Genomic DNA, 18,676 nt, shown 5'->3' with positions numbered 1-18,676 from the left:
CTGACTCACAGCCGCTCAGACCTGACTCCCTGACTCACAGCCGCTCAGACCTGACTCCCTGACTCACAGCCGCTCAGACCTGACTCCCTGACTCACAGCTGCTCAGACCTGACTCCCTGACTCACAGCCGCTCAGACCTGACTCCCTGACTCACAGCCACCCAGACCTGACTCCCTGCCTCACAGCCGCTCAGACCTGACTCCCTGACTCACAGCCGCTCAGACCTGACTCCCTGACTCACAGCCACCCTGACCTGACTCCCTGACTCACAGCCACCCTGACCTGACTCCCTGACTCACAGCCGCTCATACCTGACCTTGCACTACGTCGCTACTGCCCAAGTAAGGTCCGACATAAATTGTCGGACTTTGCTAGAAATTGTCAGAAATTTATAAATTGTCGGAAAGCCACATCTAGGTACGCCAGATGTGGCTTTTGGTATACACACGAGATAAAATGAACACGGATACTAGTGAACAATGTCCACCATTCACATCTATATAATATTTACCCAATACAAATTATATATTTATCTATCTACCTCAATATTAATGCTTGCCTGCAGAGGTCGTGATCAATTAAATGTCCTTTTTTATATTGGACAAAAGCCGGAATTTCATCTAATATGTATATTTCATTAGCAAATTTATCTACTACTAGCTTATAATTATAAGTGATTACAATGTGGACTTATCTAAATTAATAGCTAAATTTTAATAGCTAAATTTTAATAGCTAAATAGCTGAATTTTTAAATGTTAATACCTAGCTAAATTATCTAGCTAATAGCTGAATTTTATTAGATAATTAGCTCAATTTTTAAATCTTAATACCTAGTCAAATTATCTAGCTAATAACTGAATTTTTCAACTTGAATGTATGAGAATCGATAATAATAAATTATTTCAACATTAAACATTACAATATTTTATATGTGGATAAGAAATCTTAATAAAGTGACGGAAATTACATTACCTAACATTAATATATTGAATTTAAAAAATTAAAAATTGAATAATTAATTAATAATAAATAAATTACAAGTAAATGAATAATAATGTTAAGTATTACCTGGGTGGTGGGGTGGCCCCCCATGGTGAGGGGGTTACTAGTGGGGGGCATGAACCCCACGCTGGGGGGCAGGGAGGCGGGGGGCGGCAGCGCTGAGCCCGGGGCAAAACCTGCATGAAAAATACACGTTAATATTTTTTTTAAATACGAAAATGCATGAAGCAAATCAATTTATAAAAACAATTTACAATAAATTTACAATAAAAACAATAATTTACAAAAAAACCTGCACGAAAAATACATGTTAACATTTTTTTAATACCGAAATGCATGAAGCAAATCAATTTATAAAAAAAATTTACAATAAAAACATTAATTTACAACAAAAAATCAGTACGAAAAATACATGTTAATATTTTTAAATACGGAAATGCATGCAAAATCAATTTATAACCACATTCCAAAATAATTCACAACAAATTTATAATCCCAATGATTCTAAAAACACATGTTAATATTTTTCTCAATACGGAAAAACATAAAGCAAATCAATTTCTAAACACATTGATTCTAAAATAACTCACAACAAAAACACATTAGGAATTACTCAAACGAAAATAAAATATAGAAATCAATTAAAAAACCAATTAATTCGCAAATAATTCAGTGAGAACACGTATTACGTTTCATTTAATATAGAAATGCATGCAACAAATCAATTTAAAATCCCGTTCATTCGAGAATAATTTACCTACATCAAAAACATTTTTTTATCTTCCTTGAAAAGCAATAGATACTGAAAAAATTAACTTAACTTGAACGTTGAAAACATTGAAAAATGCCTGACAAACACTAAATACAATAATTAAAGTTGATGTATAAATAAAAATAGCATTCCCCTACAAATAAATTTTGTATAAATAATGTATTCCTGTCACAAAATGTGAGTTAAAAGAGGTAAACGTGAGTTATATAACAGAGGTACAATTGGTAGTCAATAAACAGAGATAATTGTAAGTTAAATAACAGAGATAACCGAGACTTACCGGTACATACTGAATAATTTCAAGTTGGACGACCGAGATAATTGTGAGTTAATAGCAGAGATATTTTAGAGTCTAATAACAGAAATAATTTAGAGTCTAGTAACAGAGATTACATAGAGTCTAATAACAAAGATAACTTAGTCTAATAACAGAGATAATTTAGAGTCTAATAACAGAGATAATTTAGGGTCTAATAACAGAGATAATTTAGAGTCTAATAACAGAGACAATTTGAGTCTAATAGATATATAGAGTCTAATAACAGAGATAATTTAGAGTCTAATAACAGAGATAATTTAGAGTCCAATAACAGAGATAATTTAGAGTCCAATAACAGAGATAATTTAGAGCCTAATAACAGAGATAATTTAGAGTCTAATAACAGAGATAACTTGGAGTCTAATAACAGAGATAATTTAGAGTCTAATAACAGTTATAATTTAGAGTCTAATAACAGGGATAATTTAGAGTCTAATAACAGCAACAATTTAGAGTCTAATAACAGGGATAATTTAGAATCTAATAACAGAGATAATTTAGAGTCTAATAACAGAGATAACTTAGAGTTTAATAACAGAGATAATTTAGAGCCTAATAACAGCGATAATTTAGAATCTAATAACAGTGATTATTATGAGTTACATAGCAGAGATAATTTAGAGTCTAATAAGAGAGATAACAGAGACTTACATAATAATTGTAAGTTGCACGACCAAGATAATTGCGAGTTTTTGCAGAGATAATTGTGATTTTTACAAGAGAGATAATACAGAGTCTAATAACAGATAATTTAAAGACTAACAAAAAATATAATTAAGAGACGCACTGTAATTAACAGTAGCAGTTGGGTAAGAGAACGGAGTGGCAGCTGGCGAATTATATGCTGCCGCTGGCAAGCCTTGGCTGACAGGAAGTGGTGCTTGACTGGTTGCTGCTAAGCCTTGGCTGACGGGTGGTAGAGCTTGACTGGTTGCTGCTAAGCCTTGGCTGATCGGTGGTAGAGCTTGACTGATCGGTGCAAAGCCTTGGCTGATGGGAGGCAATCCACTTGTTGTGAATGCTTGGCTGACAGAAGATGGTATGCCTTGGCTGACAGCAGATGGCATGGCTTGACTAACAGCAGACGGCAAGCCTTGGCTGACAAGAGATGGTGCAGCACCGACTGGTCCACCAGCAAGGTTCTGTTCAAACATGTTCAATTTTTACAACACGTCTCTTTAACTTCACTTCTTGTTTTTCTGTCTGTCTGCTACAAATCCTATAATCAATATTTAACACACTTTTACTCGTCGTATTGATCTGAAATTTTGCACACTTGCGTAAAGTTGCAGACAATGCATGAATCAATTGACAGAATAAATAATTTTGAAAACGTACAAAATTTTTATATATAAAAAAAATTTGAAAATTATTTTTTAAATCTTTGAAAATAAAATTAGAAATTCATTGTACATGTGTAACATCAAAGACACTGGATTCTTTAGAAGTGTTGTCTCTAAAAAGTAATTATTAAACGCATATTATTATATATTCTATTTCACAATTCATCTTAGGTCAATCATGACACTAACAATTGTATCTCAGAATTAGCATTTTCCATTGCATTTATTTAGATATGCTATGTAAAGAGGGAACAAAATATTGGCTCGAATTATTAGATTAAAAGAGAAATGATTTCTATCATGAACTGTAACATTTTCAAGCATTCGAAGTAAAATAAATCTACATTTAATTGAAAATTGAATACAAATCCAATAGTTCATACGTCAAATTTAATTGAAATATTTAATTATCAACTAAAACGTACAGTACCCTATAGGTACTAAATTTTTCAACAACAGAAAATATATATAATAACCTTGCATTTACTTGGCTATAAAATTGTTATTCTCATTTAACAACAGATACTATACATAATAACCTCGCATTAGTTTGACTATAAAATTTTGTTTTTCTCCTCAAGATTCTTATTTAGCGGTAAGAAAATACTCAAACAAACGCACAGTTTACAGTAGGTATTGGATTCTCTAACAACAGATACTATACATAATAACCTTGCATTAGTTTGACTATAAAATTTTGTTTTTCACCGCAAAATTATTATTTAGCGGCAAGAAAAACAATAATAATAATAATAAATAATAAAAATTATCAAACAAACGCACAGTTTGCAGGAGTCCAGCACTCGCCGCCTGTATGGTGTGGGCCGCTGTGGTGGGGTCCAGCGGTGTGGTGGTGGTGGTGCAGGTGGTGGGTGTGGTGGTTGTGGTGTCCTCAGGGCGCAGTGGGATGCGGTGCAAGTAACCATAACCAATACCACAACCAAGGCTGTAAGCAATAACATAAGAAAATTTATTATCAATATGAGATAATTGAGGAAAAATTCATGAATACAGTTTGCCACACATTAATTAAACTTAAATTGATGCCACTCATTAGTGTGACATTAAATTGTCTTTATAACTTAATTGACAAAACCAGCGATTACATAACCAATTCCTGACGCTGTTAAATAAAAAAAACTGCCATTAAAAAGACTAGCTATATGCACCCCTCAACACCAGCTATATGCTGCCCTCAACACCAGCTATATGCACCCCTCAACACCAGCTATATGCTGCCCTCAACACCAGCTATATGCTGCCCTCAATGCACCCCTCAACACCAGCTATATGCTGCCCTCAACACCAGCTATATGCAACCCATATACTACATACTGTATACGCAGCGCTTAATCTACATATACAGTATGCTACCCTTTTACACAGCCCTCAAACTAAATATATGCTACCTTTTTACGCAGTCCTTATACTACATATACTATGCAACCCTTATACTACATATATGCTCCCTTTATACTCCATGTCTCACTTAATAATTACAGTTGAAGTTACCTTCCTTCACCACCCCACTTGGAGTCTGGGGTAACAGTCACCTCCCGGCACACGTCCGAGTCAATGTTATACACGTACAGCTTCAGAGGCCTGAAAACAACACAAAATCAATACATTCATCAAGGATGTGGGCCAAACCAAAACATTTCAACATAGCTCAATGAATTGTGGGCCAAATAAAAACATTTTCAACATGTCTTGATGGGTTGTGGGCCAAACCAAAACATTTTCAACATATTTCTAATTTTGCTGCTGAAATATGATGCTTTCTAACATCATGACGATAGTGTAAAGACTGTAGCCTGCCATTAAATATGATAGCATAAAGGCTATTGTCGTGGGCCAAATTAAAAAAATTCCAACATATTTCTAATTTTGCTGATGAAATACAATGCCTTCTAGCAACATCATGACACTAGTGTAAAGACTGTAGCCTGCCATTAAATATGATAGCATGAGGGTTCTTGCTGCTGCTAATAAGACCTTTTATCATGAGCTTCAATGAGAGAGAAGAGGTCCTCGCTCTCGTGCAGCACAGAGTCTGCCCCGATGATGTAGTCCTTGAACGCCACCAGCCCTGCGATGGCCGCAGGAGAGTTGCCCTCCACTTCCTGGTCAATACAATAATATCATTTGAAAAATATTCATCCAATTGTATCAATTCAATAATACCAATTCAATTATAACCAGTCAATAATATCTTTTCAATTATATATATACGGTATCCATAGAATCAATTCAATTATTTCCATTGAATAATATTCATTCTATTGCTTCCCTACAATAACATCAATTCAAACATATCCATTCAATAATATCTTTTCAATTATATCCACTCAATTGCATCCACAGAATAATATCATTTCAATTGTATTAGTTAAATTATATAAATTCAATTTTCTTAATTCATCTATCAATCAAATTATTATCACTGATGCAATAAAACAAAAGATCAATTGAAACAAAAAAATTATCAATGAAACAGTTGATCACACTAGATACATTCATGTTAATTTCTTCATTGTTAAATGAAAATTTTTCAAGTCATTCATAGAATTGATCAAAAAGAAGTAAAATTTTCAAATTTGCAATTTTTCACAATAAAATGATGACATATAAGTTGTAAGCTACTTTTAAACAAGCAGGTTTGCATCAGTTAGAATATTTTCACAGGATCCTATATTACACAATAGCAAGATATACTACCTATAACATTAAAAAAGTTGAAAATTTTAATACCTACCGGTACTGTAGTCATTCCGGAGTATATATGTACTTATATACTGGTACTCCAGATAAAAAAATTCACATAAGATGGGGTTATGCAGCTCATTTATAAAATAAATAATAAAAATGGTTGTAATGAGATCTAATCTCAGAGAATAAGAGTTGCTAGCATACTGCATTGTAAATTGTGTAAAAGATAGTACATTAATAACTCAAGTTAAACCTCAAAACTCACAAGAATATGCCAGACATTCTCATTTGCTCCCTCAAAAGAGCAGAAGCGGATGGAGACTCCAAGAAGGCCTTGTCCGCCCCACAGCTTAGATGGAGTGATGTTGATGGAGCGAACGCGCTGGGTTTTGCTGGAGTAAACCTTCATCTCCACGGACTTTTCCAGGTTCTTGTTCAGTAGCTCCTTGAGTGTGTCGTTGTCTTGATCCTACAACCAAACCAGAAGGTTAGCGTCACGTAATTTTCCAAGAGACACTCTAAAAAATATATATATATATACTTTTTTACTTATTTTTAGTAAGCATTCAGTGGTGTAATTCTAAGACATAATAAATACTTTCCAAATCAAAATTAAGCTATAAAATTTTGACATAGAAAATTAACTAAAGTTATTCATTTTTAGCGCATTTTGTCATTTATGAAAAAATGCACTATTGAGCTTGCCATGTCTGTCTGTCCGTCTGTCTGTTCCTCCGTGACTTCACTTTTTTGTCAACAAGAAATGCGTTCTCTGTCACTTACGGCAGTGAGTACTGAGTTATATTTTTTTGTAAATTGTTCAGAATCTTTCATAATATTCACATATAGCAAGTTCAACAGGTAACATACAAGTTAAAATTTGTTGATGACATTTGACAATCAAAATAATTTTAATATTTCAAAATAATCAAATAAAATATTTCTTACCAAGCGAGTGTTTCCAATGGCTACGATGAAGTCAAAGAAGGCCTCTAGTCCTGCAAGCTGTCCAGGAGATGCATTCTGGACCTGAAAAATCTTGTTCTTAACAAAAATTCCCAATTTTAAACATTGTTTTATTGGAATGCATTAGAAAAAATTCTGACTTGCACTAGGTATAGGAATGTATTCATCAGTCATTAATTGACTTAGGTAAAATCTAAATTTATGCCTTAAGATTTAATTTAAGGCCAGGCATGGATTGTGTTAAGACACATATGTGCTACTCTTATTCTCTTAATGTTTGAATATATATTTTTGATCCTGAGAAGCTCCTTGGCTTCCAGACAGGCAACTACCAACCAGTTTTAGCCTCCTTGGGCTGTTTTCTGTTTCAGATTTCTGTTTTTAATTTCTAACATTTTTTGTTTTGAATTTTTAAACATACCTAAGAATATAAGGTAGATGTTATTTGCATGCTTTATTCAACAAAGCAATTCATGAACATATCTTGCAAAAACTCTTGAACGCTAAGGTAGGATGGCAAAAAGTTTTTTATTAACAGACAACAATTTGGGCTTCAAAACATTGTATGGCAAATAGGCATTGCCATTATGGTGAATACTTTCTCAAAATTATTACAGTTGAAGTTGAAAATTTACCTATCATTCATCTATCATACGGGCATTCATACCTATAATAAATGCATCAAAGAACCCACCCGCATCTAGTATGGAATATATCTACTTGGCGAGCCGCGACTGAATTTTTCGAGCCGTGGTTTTATGGATTTGCCAGCCGTGATTCCATTTCTACGAGTTCCCATGCAAGATTGTTAATTGCGCGCGTTACTCACAGTCTCACAGATGAGCAAGAGGGATGGATCTACAGAAGGAAATACTATTTACTCGCAAGTCGCAACCTAATAGTTTCGAATTAAATATAAAAAAACATTTATGGCACCTATTCGTTACCTCAGCTTTCAAATTGAGGAGAGACTCATCGGCAGTTGGAGAAACTTCTCGAAGAAAAGGCAATGCACAACAAACATGACACTTCACAGTTGACTGACTAGAATAGACTCGATAGTCAATAGAGTACTCGAAAGTCAAAAGTTTAGCATTCAAACCTTTAGATTCTGTGAACCTTGTGATTTCTTCATTATTAAAACTTTAGAAGGCTCACAATATATCATGTAAAGTTTTCACTCAATTATCGTCTCGAAGTTCGGGAGCTTTATCTGCAGTAATGTTCTGTAACTACCACACCCACCGGCCACCGTCAACTAACCACTAACCATCATTACTAGATTCCCGCCAGTGCCGCCACTGTTGCACACGATTGATTCTGCATGCATGTATAATATTTACGAAGGTTATTAAACCATTCTGATTTCCGTTGAATGTCAGTTACTGATAAATTTTTAATATAGAAGAATTCGTATCTTTCATTTTTTTCACATGACTATATTGATGTCGGTTTCACATTGGTTGCCGGTGCGGTTGGTATCCCTGCTACCTTCTTTGTTTACGTTTTTTGTTCGGCTGATTGCAACGAAAGGAGATTCGGTGGTCAGTTTTGTATTTGTGGATTGAATCATAGGCAGTTTTTCATGTATTTGTGAGTGAGTGTGCATAGTGAAGATGTTATTCTTTGCGATTTCCATCAATAATGACATAACTACACTATTGTATTATGCTCTTGAAATAAGAATTGTAGCATTACGCATTAAGTTAGCATCAGTGCGTTAACATTGTGTGCATTTGAGGCGGTCCCTTCTAGCTTTCTATCGCTGATTGGATTCCAGTGGCTGTGACGTTGCACACGTTCTAGCGATGATTGGATCCTTGTGACTGTTACGTTGGACGCGTTCAAGCGTTGATTGGATTCTTGTGACTGTTACGTTGGACGCATTCAAGCGTTGATTGGATTCTTGTTACCGTGATGATGCAAGCGCTGTTTTTTTTCAATGAAACAGCTGTGGGATCTTGCAGAGACTCATCAGTGATGACGATGGACTGAAAGTGGAAGTGTGCTGGACGTTCCAGATTTTTGGGTCCTGCTTTCTGATTTGCTATGTTTACCAGTTAATATATTACCCCTCTGGAATTCCACACTGCCTACTGAAATTATATGATATTAGAGCCGCGATATTTCAGACAAAAATAGGACTTTTCCAGACTAGACCCACATCATTAATTTATCATTCATTTATTATTATTTCATTTATCAGTCATTCATCATTTGTTCAACATTCATTTATCATTCATTAGGTATTCACTCATTCATCATAGATTTATCATTTTTTATTTATTTGTAATTTATTTATCATTTATATATCATTTATTTATCTAACTGGATTTTATTCTGTTCAATTCTGCCTTCTGATGAATTTATACCATTCATATCTAGGTATCTACTATGACTATCAGTTGCACCCGTTTCTCCCACCCACCTGCAATCAAAGTCTCAACCATAATGTATTATTTTAGTTAGAATAGATAGCCCATACCCATAGTACAACAAGAGCTCTCTAATGATACTAAAATCTTTAAAATTGGTTAATAGAAAACCTAGAAATTATAGTTTTCCCCAAAAAAGTTAAAAAAAAAAGGTTTTTTCACTTTTTCTTGGGGAAAAGTATAGTTCCTTCCCCCCCCCCTCCCAAAAAAAAGGCTAGGTGTCAATTGACACTTGGACACTTTTTATTGCTAGGCAAGTTAGCAAATAGCTCTTAACTCATAACTTAATATTTGTAATAATCATCCAGCATCCTTTTCAATAATGAGAACAGTCTAGGTATTAAATAAAATCAAAATACATCTAAAGCATTTAGGACCTACTAGCTAATTAACAATCATCAAATTTAAATCAAAGCTCTTCAGTTTAAGAATTTCGATTTTATAAAAAGTTTCTCATTTAATTATGCTTTTGCAATATATTTTTCCATTTGGAGGCTTCTGACAAGATTACCCATCTACTGTAGTCTGTAGCAATTTTAGACTTATCCAGTTTATTGGTCATTGGTAAATTTGCAGCAAAGTATTGTTGTAAAAAGACAAACCTAGATCACAAGACTTTTGGAATATTTCAAACTATATTAATTACTATGAACTTACTCTGAGAACATGATAGCCTTCCATTCCTCCACCAGGAATTTCTACACTCTGAGAGCCACCCATTTCCCTAAAATGTAGGAGAGAACTTTAATAAATCCAGTTAAGTATTAGACTGTCATGTATATCAAGAATAGTAAACACGGACGGACGTGGCACTAACAACAGCACACGAGTCGAGTGTACACCGTACGTGTACATCTACGGGAAATATTGTGATATCAATGTTCATGACCTACGAGGCTTTCAACGGTACAATTAATAATTTGAAATCTGTCACACGTGCATACAATCATTTTGAATTTATATTTCGAAGAATTCTAATATGTAACAATAATAAATTGACAATGATGAAAGCCCGGCTTGGTCCATGCATTGTTCGATTTCTAATCCCCTAATTGATGTATTTCAATTTTTGTCTAATTTCCACATTATTTGCTTCTCTCTTTCACCATATTTACATTCTTGCTCCGGTTGTCGATCTTTCTTTAGACTAAGTATGAATCACGATTTATATAAGACTACATCGAGTTGGATTGGGCATCATAATAATCCCTGATATATGTCAACCACACATGCTTCCAAGCAATGAAATCACCAGATTTGATACCCATGTGATAGATTTTATCCAAGATAGACCAGGTAGAAAACTAATTTGATTCTTTTTGGGACGAATTTTTAGCGCTCTTCTTCCTTGCCTGACTCTGAAAATCTAAATAGATCTTGACATAACTATCAACCGGAACTCTTCATTTACAATCTGCTCCTACGCACGTTATCCGATTTTTTCAGTTTTATTTCTATTCAGCGCACTAGAGTCTAACTTTTAGCGCTCTCTGCACGCATAACAAACTTAGACTTTAGAGAGCTAATTAAGGACGAAGTGGACAAAAAACTCCTACGTTGCTTGAAGGAGCATATTGTTACTGTGAGTTTTGTTGTCAATTAGATAAAAATCCACCAGGTTTAATATCTAATAACTTCTTGTGTCTTTCGTCAGGATTCACAGAAACTATCAAAAAGAACGAATTGAGGATGCGGTCAAGGTACTGCGAACAGGCAAGTCCCAAGTACGCCGACACAACACTGACGCCTGTCCCAGTGTACAGGTGGTCAATGTTTCAGCTGCTGCAGCCCCTTCGGGTGGAGTTCTGTAGGCTCTGTAGGCTCGATACAGTAGCTGCTTCTCCGCTCTCCTCGTCTTCTGTCCAGGCAGTACCTCGCTGCTTCACCGCTCTCCTCGTCTTCTGTCCAGGCAGCACCTCGCTGCTTCGCCGCCCTGCATGCTGCTACAGCGAAGGCTGTGCCTGAGGCTGAGACGAGGGCACAGTCTTCGAACTTGCTCAAGTACACGTAGCGGCTTAAGTACACGTAGCGGCCTAAATACACTTAGCGGCCTAAATCCTCTTAGTACACGTAGCGGCCTAAATCCACTTTGCAGCTTAAGTACACGTAGCGACAGATTTCTCGTCTGTGATTGGTGGGTGTTACTTGAAAAACCGTCAGTGATTGGCTGACGTAGTTACGAACTCTTAACTTCTTTTGATGGTACGGACCCTGGGCTGCGTATTCGCAAGTCTAGCAAACGACAATGCGAAGAAAGGTGATTAACCCTCTACCGCCTGACACGAGTAACAGGAGCAATATTAGCGGTAATAATATATGCTAATATAATATAATAATATTAGTATTATTAATAATATTGGTAACCGGAGAAATATTGTCACAAACCAACGTCCCAAAAAGAATACGTTCTAGTGAGCGCAAAATGACTTGCACTGATGGTTGCCGCCACGTACGACAACTTTAAAATGTTCTCTGTTGCGTACAAACGTCCTCAGGTTGCTACACTCAATAGTTTACGCGTAATTTAAGTTGAAAGTTATGTTCCCGGAGAGTGACATACAGCAGTAGAGTGTTAAACATGATTACTGAATCAGAATTTATTTGTACTATTTCAGCACAGGTTCCACGCCAATAAAGATGTGAAAGTCAATATTTGAAGGAATCGGAGTGAATAAAATGTACAGTAACACAAACTTTTTGATTAATATGAATTCAAATTTGTGGGTAAGGCAGCTCCAGTTGTTAAGTAGGGAGTACCAGAATTGGACCAGTGAGATTCTGGTTCGATCCCAGCAAGCTGCTGTAATTTTTTCGATACAGCATTAATAACAAGCTAAATTCGGCTTATTCAACGCTGATCCAAATATTACTATTATATACTAATAATATGACTCAATGTCAAAATTTACTTAAGAAGTGACGATTAACTAAATTCTAATTAGACTAATCCTAAAATAGTCTCCACCTTTACCATTATAGTTAAGAAATGGCATTATTGTTAACAAATCTGTAACTATCATTATGTAGGAATTATTTTCCATTTTTTAGAGCTTTCAGCACTTTAGGTTTTATTTATTTCCGAGATTTATTCCATCATGAATATTTTAGAGGATAGACTATTATAAAGACAGGGTACAACGAGCTCGAGCCACAGAGAGATATAATTCGCTACAGGCTGACGGCTTAAATGCATTGACAGCAATTCATATCGTACACTTAGTGAACTTGATAGAATTTTTAATGTCTGAACGCCGGGAGATGTTTCTGAAGCTGCTTTTTGAACGCTGTTGCGTTGTAATTCATTATTAAATGATGCCAACGAGGCATTAATTAATGTGAATCTATACCACTATGAGAGCACAGTATCAATCTGAATGTAATTAAGAAAGTGAAAATGACAACTTGTCGTTAGAGGAGATATCGTTATGCAGGCGAGAGACAATTAGCAAATGAACTTCGGCTAAATTTTGGCAAACGCTTGTGGAGTTTGCGTTAAATACTTTGTATTTGCGTTAATATAAATATATACAAATACTTTGCATATGCGTTAAAGACCTAATGTTTGGATTAGGTTCTTACTGAGTTACATACACTATGGAACATTTCAAATTCCGAAATAATGCGCGAAGGGAACCAAAAAATGAAACGCAAGGAATAAACCTGAAAAATGACATCACCAACAATTTAGATATCACCAATAGATATCACCAATATCACCAATAGCCATTTGATTGTTTGAGTTTTATTGTCCGAAAAACATGGATTATTCGCAATAATTTCCTTTTTAATCTGATGCATTAGTTGCACATATCGCCACATATCTCTTCATCTTCATGTTTAGTACGAACGAAGACTCAATTTTGCGAAGTGCAATGCCAAAACCTGAGTACTATACGGCTGATGAGACTGTACATGAGTGGGACTATACATGAGTGGGACTATACATGAGTGGGACTATACATGAGTGGGACTATACATGATGGACTATACATGTGTGGGACTATACATGAGTGGGACTATACATGAGTGGGACTATACATGAGTGGGACTATACATGAGTGGGACTATACATGAGTGAGACTATACATGTGTGGGACTATACATGAGTGGGACTATACATGCTATACATGCTGTAACTTCTCTGTACATTGTTACTTGTATTCATAATAATATCTTTTATTTACGCCTGGCTATATTGGCGTATTTGCGTGTATGTTCACGCTTGTGTTGTTTATTGTTCAAGTTAAAAAGTTGCAGGAAAGCAGCGCCTATTTTATTTAAAGCACCTTTTTATATTCATTTCAGCGATCAATTTCATTACTCGATATTGTGATTTATGCAATAATATTGAGAGTCTAGGGGGGCATATTGACGGCTTGTCGCATAAATTGCATGTTTTCCATAAACCCAAACGTGTTTTCCCAACAAAAATATCGCGTGTTTTCCGAAATAATATATAATGATTTTAAATTACTTTAAAACCATTATTAATGAATTAATGATTAGTGACTTATGATCGTCATGACCTTACGATCGTTAAAACTGTTATTAATGTTTTAATGCTTTTTATATAAAATATAACATAATATATGTTATATATTATATCGCGGTTATTATATAACTTTATCGTGGAGATTTTGCTTGAACTTTATCGTGGAGAACTTACTTGAACTTTATCGTGGAGAACTTACTTGAACTTTATCGTGGACAACTTACATGAACTTTATCGTGGACAACTTACATGAACTTTATCGTGGAGGCCTTACATGAACTTTATCGTGGACTTTAAAGCTTTATGAGACGTTATATATAAAGCAAAATTATGCTAAAAAATCGAAGAATTTGGACCAGTGCGAGGTGCTGATTAAAAATTAATCTCAATTCATTCAGTACTGTTTTGTTAATAACCTTTGTAAGAGTTAGGCGTCGATTTTTTATTCATAGTAAATTCATTCACATTGAAAACTCGTTTACTAATAAATCTACTTCTATTTTATTATCAGCGACACAGGACGAAAGTATTTTATTTTTATTGGTGATATAACCTAATTATACTCCAGTTTACATAAATTAGGTACTCTATTTTAATACAGATGCTGAGGAACATAAGTCATGAAAGTGATATCTTTCGTGTATAATAGTCTTATACAAAATTTGATCAGCAGTCAAGAGTATTCAGTACAATAGTCCTGTACAAAATATCATCAGCAGTTAATAGTATTCAGTACAATAGTCTTGTACAAAATATCATCATTTAATAGTATTCAGTAGAATGAGTAAACTCCTTCATTCAGAGAAGTGAAGAGGAAGTTGTGGGTATGGACGTGAGTCATGGGGATATTCACCACGTTACTGGGGAGCCATGAGTAACCCTGAGATGAACATTCACAATCTTAACATTCCTGGAGAGGCAAGTACAGTCGTGTAAAGAACTCTCTTTGAACAGTTCCGGCCAAAAACTGTCTTTGTCTGTGACTGTTTTAACGAGAAATTTATACTTATGTTAAGCTGACTGTCACAATAATTTTTATTATTTAATTTCACATGTTCACTTGTCCTGTGCATTTTATAGTATTATGTACTGAAGGAAAGAGAGTACAGAACTTTTGTCAGCAGTTGTCTTCTTGAATGAACCTTGCAGGTAAACTAGCGTTCATCGCCTCGAAGGCTAAGCCTTTATCCATATTATCTAAACTAAAGCCTGGATTTTTAAGTCAAAAAATCACCCGTCAAACCGCAAAAAGAGATGTCATTTATGCTCTTGGTATATTTTTGGCTATATGCAGCTACTTTCAAAATAATGGTCAGTGCTCGAGGTCAGATGAAAACGGTCCAGCGTGAACGCAGTCACACCTCAGTGACCAACCACAAGCACCGCTTCGCTCAGGTGATTCCAGTCAGTGCTGTTCCGAACGCGGTGGGGGGTGTATGTCGATGTTCCGCTTAACTAATTCCGCGTATATACCAGAAAATGTGACATTAGGATAAGATGAATTACAGTACCGTGTCTAACACCATATTGTGGCACCTAAATTAATCGTACATTGAAAAAAACTTCATTGCTCTTTGCCATGACTATGCATCTACCTGAACGGAAGTTCGTGATGGTTCATGTGCGTTTTTTATGCATGTCGCAATCATCCTATGCTGCTATGTACGTCATATTCCTGTCTTAGACTGTAAACTTCCAATGCTTTGTTCTCTACTAACGTTATTTCCACCGAAATCAATAACTTACCAATTAAAATACCACCCAATCTATCTCAATTTGTTGCAGTAAGAACCGTTTTTACCCCAAATTTTAGTTACCTGTTTTACCACGTGGATTCTACTTCTAGACCCAAGATGCCAATATAGGCTACTCGGGATACCACTGCTTGTAAATATCCTAACTTAACGAAAACTCATGTTAAAGAAGTCGAAAATGGTTTATTTTGTATATCGGTGTTAGAAGCAAGTTGAAAACTTCGACAGATTGTTGCTAGAATTGACTTACTGCAACATTTTTAAATATGAAAATCGTTCGGACTGACGGGCGGCGACATTAATCCTACAGCCACCCACGTGTCGCTAGTGGCAGGATGTTAAACTATATAATAAGAGGTTTTAATGATAAAATATTAATATGAGCAATTTTTGTTCGATTGAACGTGTATGTTAAATTAACTTTTTCATCCCGGTCCTGAATTGAAGATTCGATAGATAGTTTTATTTTCTGTTTTAGTTTAAGTTATTTCACTAGCCCAATAATTTAAATGAAATATTGTTAAAAATTAACTGTTACAGCGATCAGACAAACTTTAATTAAGATTGACAGTTATATGTAATTTCAGATTAAGCTTTATATGATCTTAGTTTTCTATTACATGAAGAACATTTTTTAATTCATTAACTGTGCGGTGGATATTAATGAGTTGTGTAATTTATCACTCACGCATCTACGGAAATTTCCATTACGTATGAGAAGATTTTCATCCGCATTCACAATTTTTTATCTATCTAAACAAACGGAAAGTATCAAGCATCTTCTATATTGTCTGCAAGAAAATTTTAATTCACCTCAACAATTTTCATCTTCTGGATTTAAATAGGCTTCTAACCGGTAAGTTTCTAAAAAATATGTAGATGTATTAATTCCTTCATTAACTTCACTGTTATTTGTTATTTTCTTCATAACTTGTAATATTTTTAGCGCCTTAACTTCCTTTATTCATAATATTTTTCATGAATTTTCGTGATGAGATTGGAATTTTATCTCATCACTTCGTGTATATTTTTTAATACATTTGTTTTATTATCCTACTTATTGAAATTCAACGATCCAATTTTAATCGTTCTCCTCGAATTGATATCGTATTTCGTTGAAATCGTCACCAAAATTACGTATATCGTTGATCGGTCTTCGACGGTCTTTTCCGGTCTTTTCTTAGCATCTCCAGTCTTAGAACTGAACTTGCAAATCTTGTGAAACTTTATACCTCCGTAAACCTATGATCATTACTGAACTTACGATCACATAACTTACGATCACACTACTTACGACCATACAACTTACAACCACACAACTTACGACCACACAACTTACGACCACACAACTTACGACCACACAACTTACGACCACACAACTTACGACCACACAACTTACGACCACACAACTTACGACTATACAACTTACGACCATACAACTTACGACCACGGCGTTGTATAATAGAGCAGCAGGTGTGGCCCGCATGACAAAGAAGGCTAGGAGGATATCCTGTAGAGCTGCTGGGCGAGACTAGACATATGGCGCTAGGGTATTTGTCTCGTACATGTCGGTATTTATATACACGGTAAGAAAAATAACCGTTAACGGTATTACCGGCGTTTCAGTGGCCGTTCGGCACGTGAAAAGAAACACCGTGTCGCCGTTTTTATTCTAATTTAACACTAGAAATCCGTAAAACATCTGATAAAAACGGCGAAACAGTTTATTTTCACGGGGCGACCAGCCACAAGAACGTAAGTGGTACCGTTTTTTCACCGTTTTTTGTAACAGTGTACCTCTTAGAGGTATGGTATTTGTCTCCTGAGTTTTGGGTATTCGCCTCTTGTGGTGTTAATATTTAACTCAAGAGGTGTGGGTATTTGTCTCTCGGGGCGCGGGTATTAGCTATTTCGGGTAGAAATTTGGGGTACAATAATGTTGTCAACCACATCAACATTGAGCGCTAGGCGCCGTAGTTCGATACTACTATAATTACAAACAAAATGATATGGTATTTGAACCAGTGTCAATATATTGTAGCTCTGAATACAACAAATTATTTGTAAAATTTATAAATTCTTTGAAGCTAGAGCGGTTCTCATCGTTAGGTTCTAGAACTTCGGTGGAGACTTCAACGCCGTAGGATCGGTACTGCCGGGCTATCGATGTTTCCCTTTGTATTATCCTTTTCTTTGTATAATTTTCTTAGTATTATTTCCTTTGTATAGTTTCCTTTATATCCCTTCCTCTGTATCCTTTTCTTTGTATTCATTCCTTAGTATAATTTCCTTAGTATTAGTAGTAGCTAGATGTTAGTGTTGCATTCTGCGCTGCTGTGCTAGATGTTAGTGCTGCATTCTGCGCTGCACTAGTGAATAATTCTTAGTGTGAATAATTCCTAGTGAATAATATACAATTCAACGGCACCAAGTTCGAAGTAATGAGATACAGAGTTGGCAGAGAGGCCGGGGTGCTGCATCGCTTTTACTTATCATCAAACGGCACAGAAATTGAGGAGAAGGAACTTATTCGAGATCTCGGAGTGTTGATGAGTACTGAAGCCACTTTCAGTGGGAACATGGAGGAAATAGTTGCACGAGGAGACAAAGGATGGGGTGGATTTGGCGGACATTCCGAACGAGAGAAGCGGCACCAATGATTACACTCTTCGAGCCCTCGTGCTCCCCAATCTTGAGTACTGCTGCCAGCTTTGGTCGCCACTCAAGGCGGGTGCGGTGCGGAAACTGGAGGCAGTGCAGCGTACCTTCACGTACAGGATCAGCGGCATGAGGGAGCTGAACCTGAACTACTGGGGAAGGCTGAAACACCTGGAACTGTACTCACTGGAGAGAAGAAGAGAAAGGTATATCATACTGTACAC

General features: G+C 35.6%; 1 protein-coding gene across 1 annotated transcript in view; it reads right to left on the bottom strand.

The window, feature by feature from the left end:
* LOC108673540 (Golgi reassembly-stacking protein 2) overlaps positions 1-10,389 on the bottom strand; it is a 15,747-nt gene extending 5,358 nt beyond the window's left edge. The window contains exons 1-8 of the mRNA XM_018161387.2: positions 10,206-10,389; positions 7,096-7,176; positions 6,413-6,616; positions 5,434-5,561; positions 4,951-5,040; positions 4,222-4,384; positions 2,883-3,237; positions 1,071-1,180 (exon numbers count right to left, since the gene is read on the bottom strand). Of these exons, the coding sequence (XP_018016876.1) occupies positions 1,071-1,180; positions 2,883-3,237; positions 4,222-4,384; positions 4,951-5,040; positions 5,434-5,561; positions 6,413-6,616; positions 7,096-7,176; positions 10,206-10,268 (1,194 nt within the window). The 5' untranslated portion in view covers positions 10,269-10,389. The remainder of the gene's footprint in view (positions 1-1,070; positions 1,181-2,882; positions 3,238-4,221; positions 4,385-4,950; positions 5,041-5,433; positions 5,562-6,412; positions 6,617-7,095; positions 7,177-10,205) is intronic.
* Between the last annotated feature and the right edge of the window lie 8,287 nt (positions 10,390-18,676).

This window comes from Hyalella azteca, unplaced genomic scaffold, assembly GCF_000764305.2.
Source record: "Hyalella azteca isolate HAZT.00-mixed unplaced genomic scaffold, Hazt_2.0.2 contig58, whole genome shotgun sequence".
Taxonomy (NCBI): Eukaryota; Metazoa; Arthropoda; class Malacostraca; order Amphipoda; family Hyalellidae; genus Hyalella; species Hyalella azteca.
Note: the sequence above shows the minus strand (reverse complement) of the source record. Positions and strands in the feature narration are given on the sequence as shown.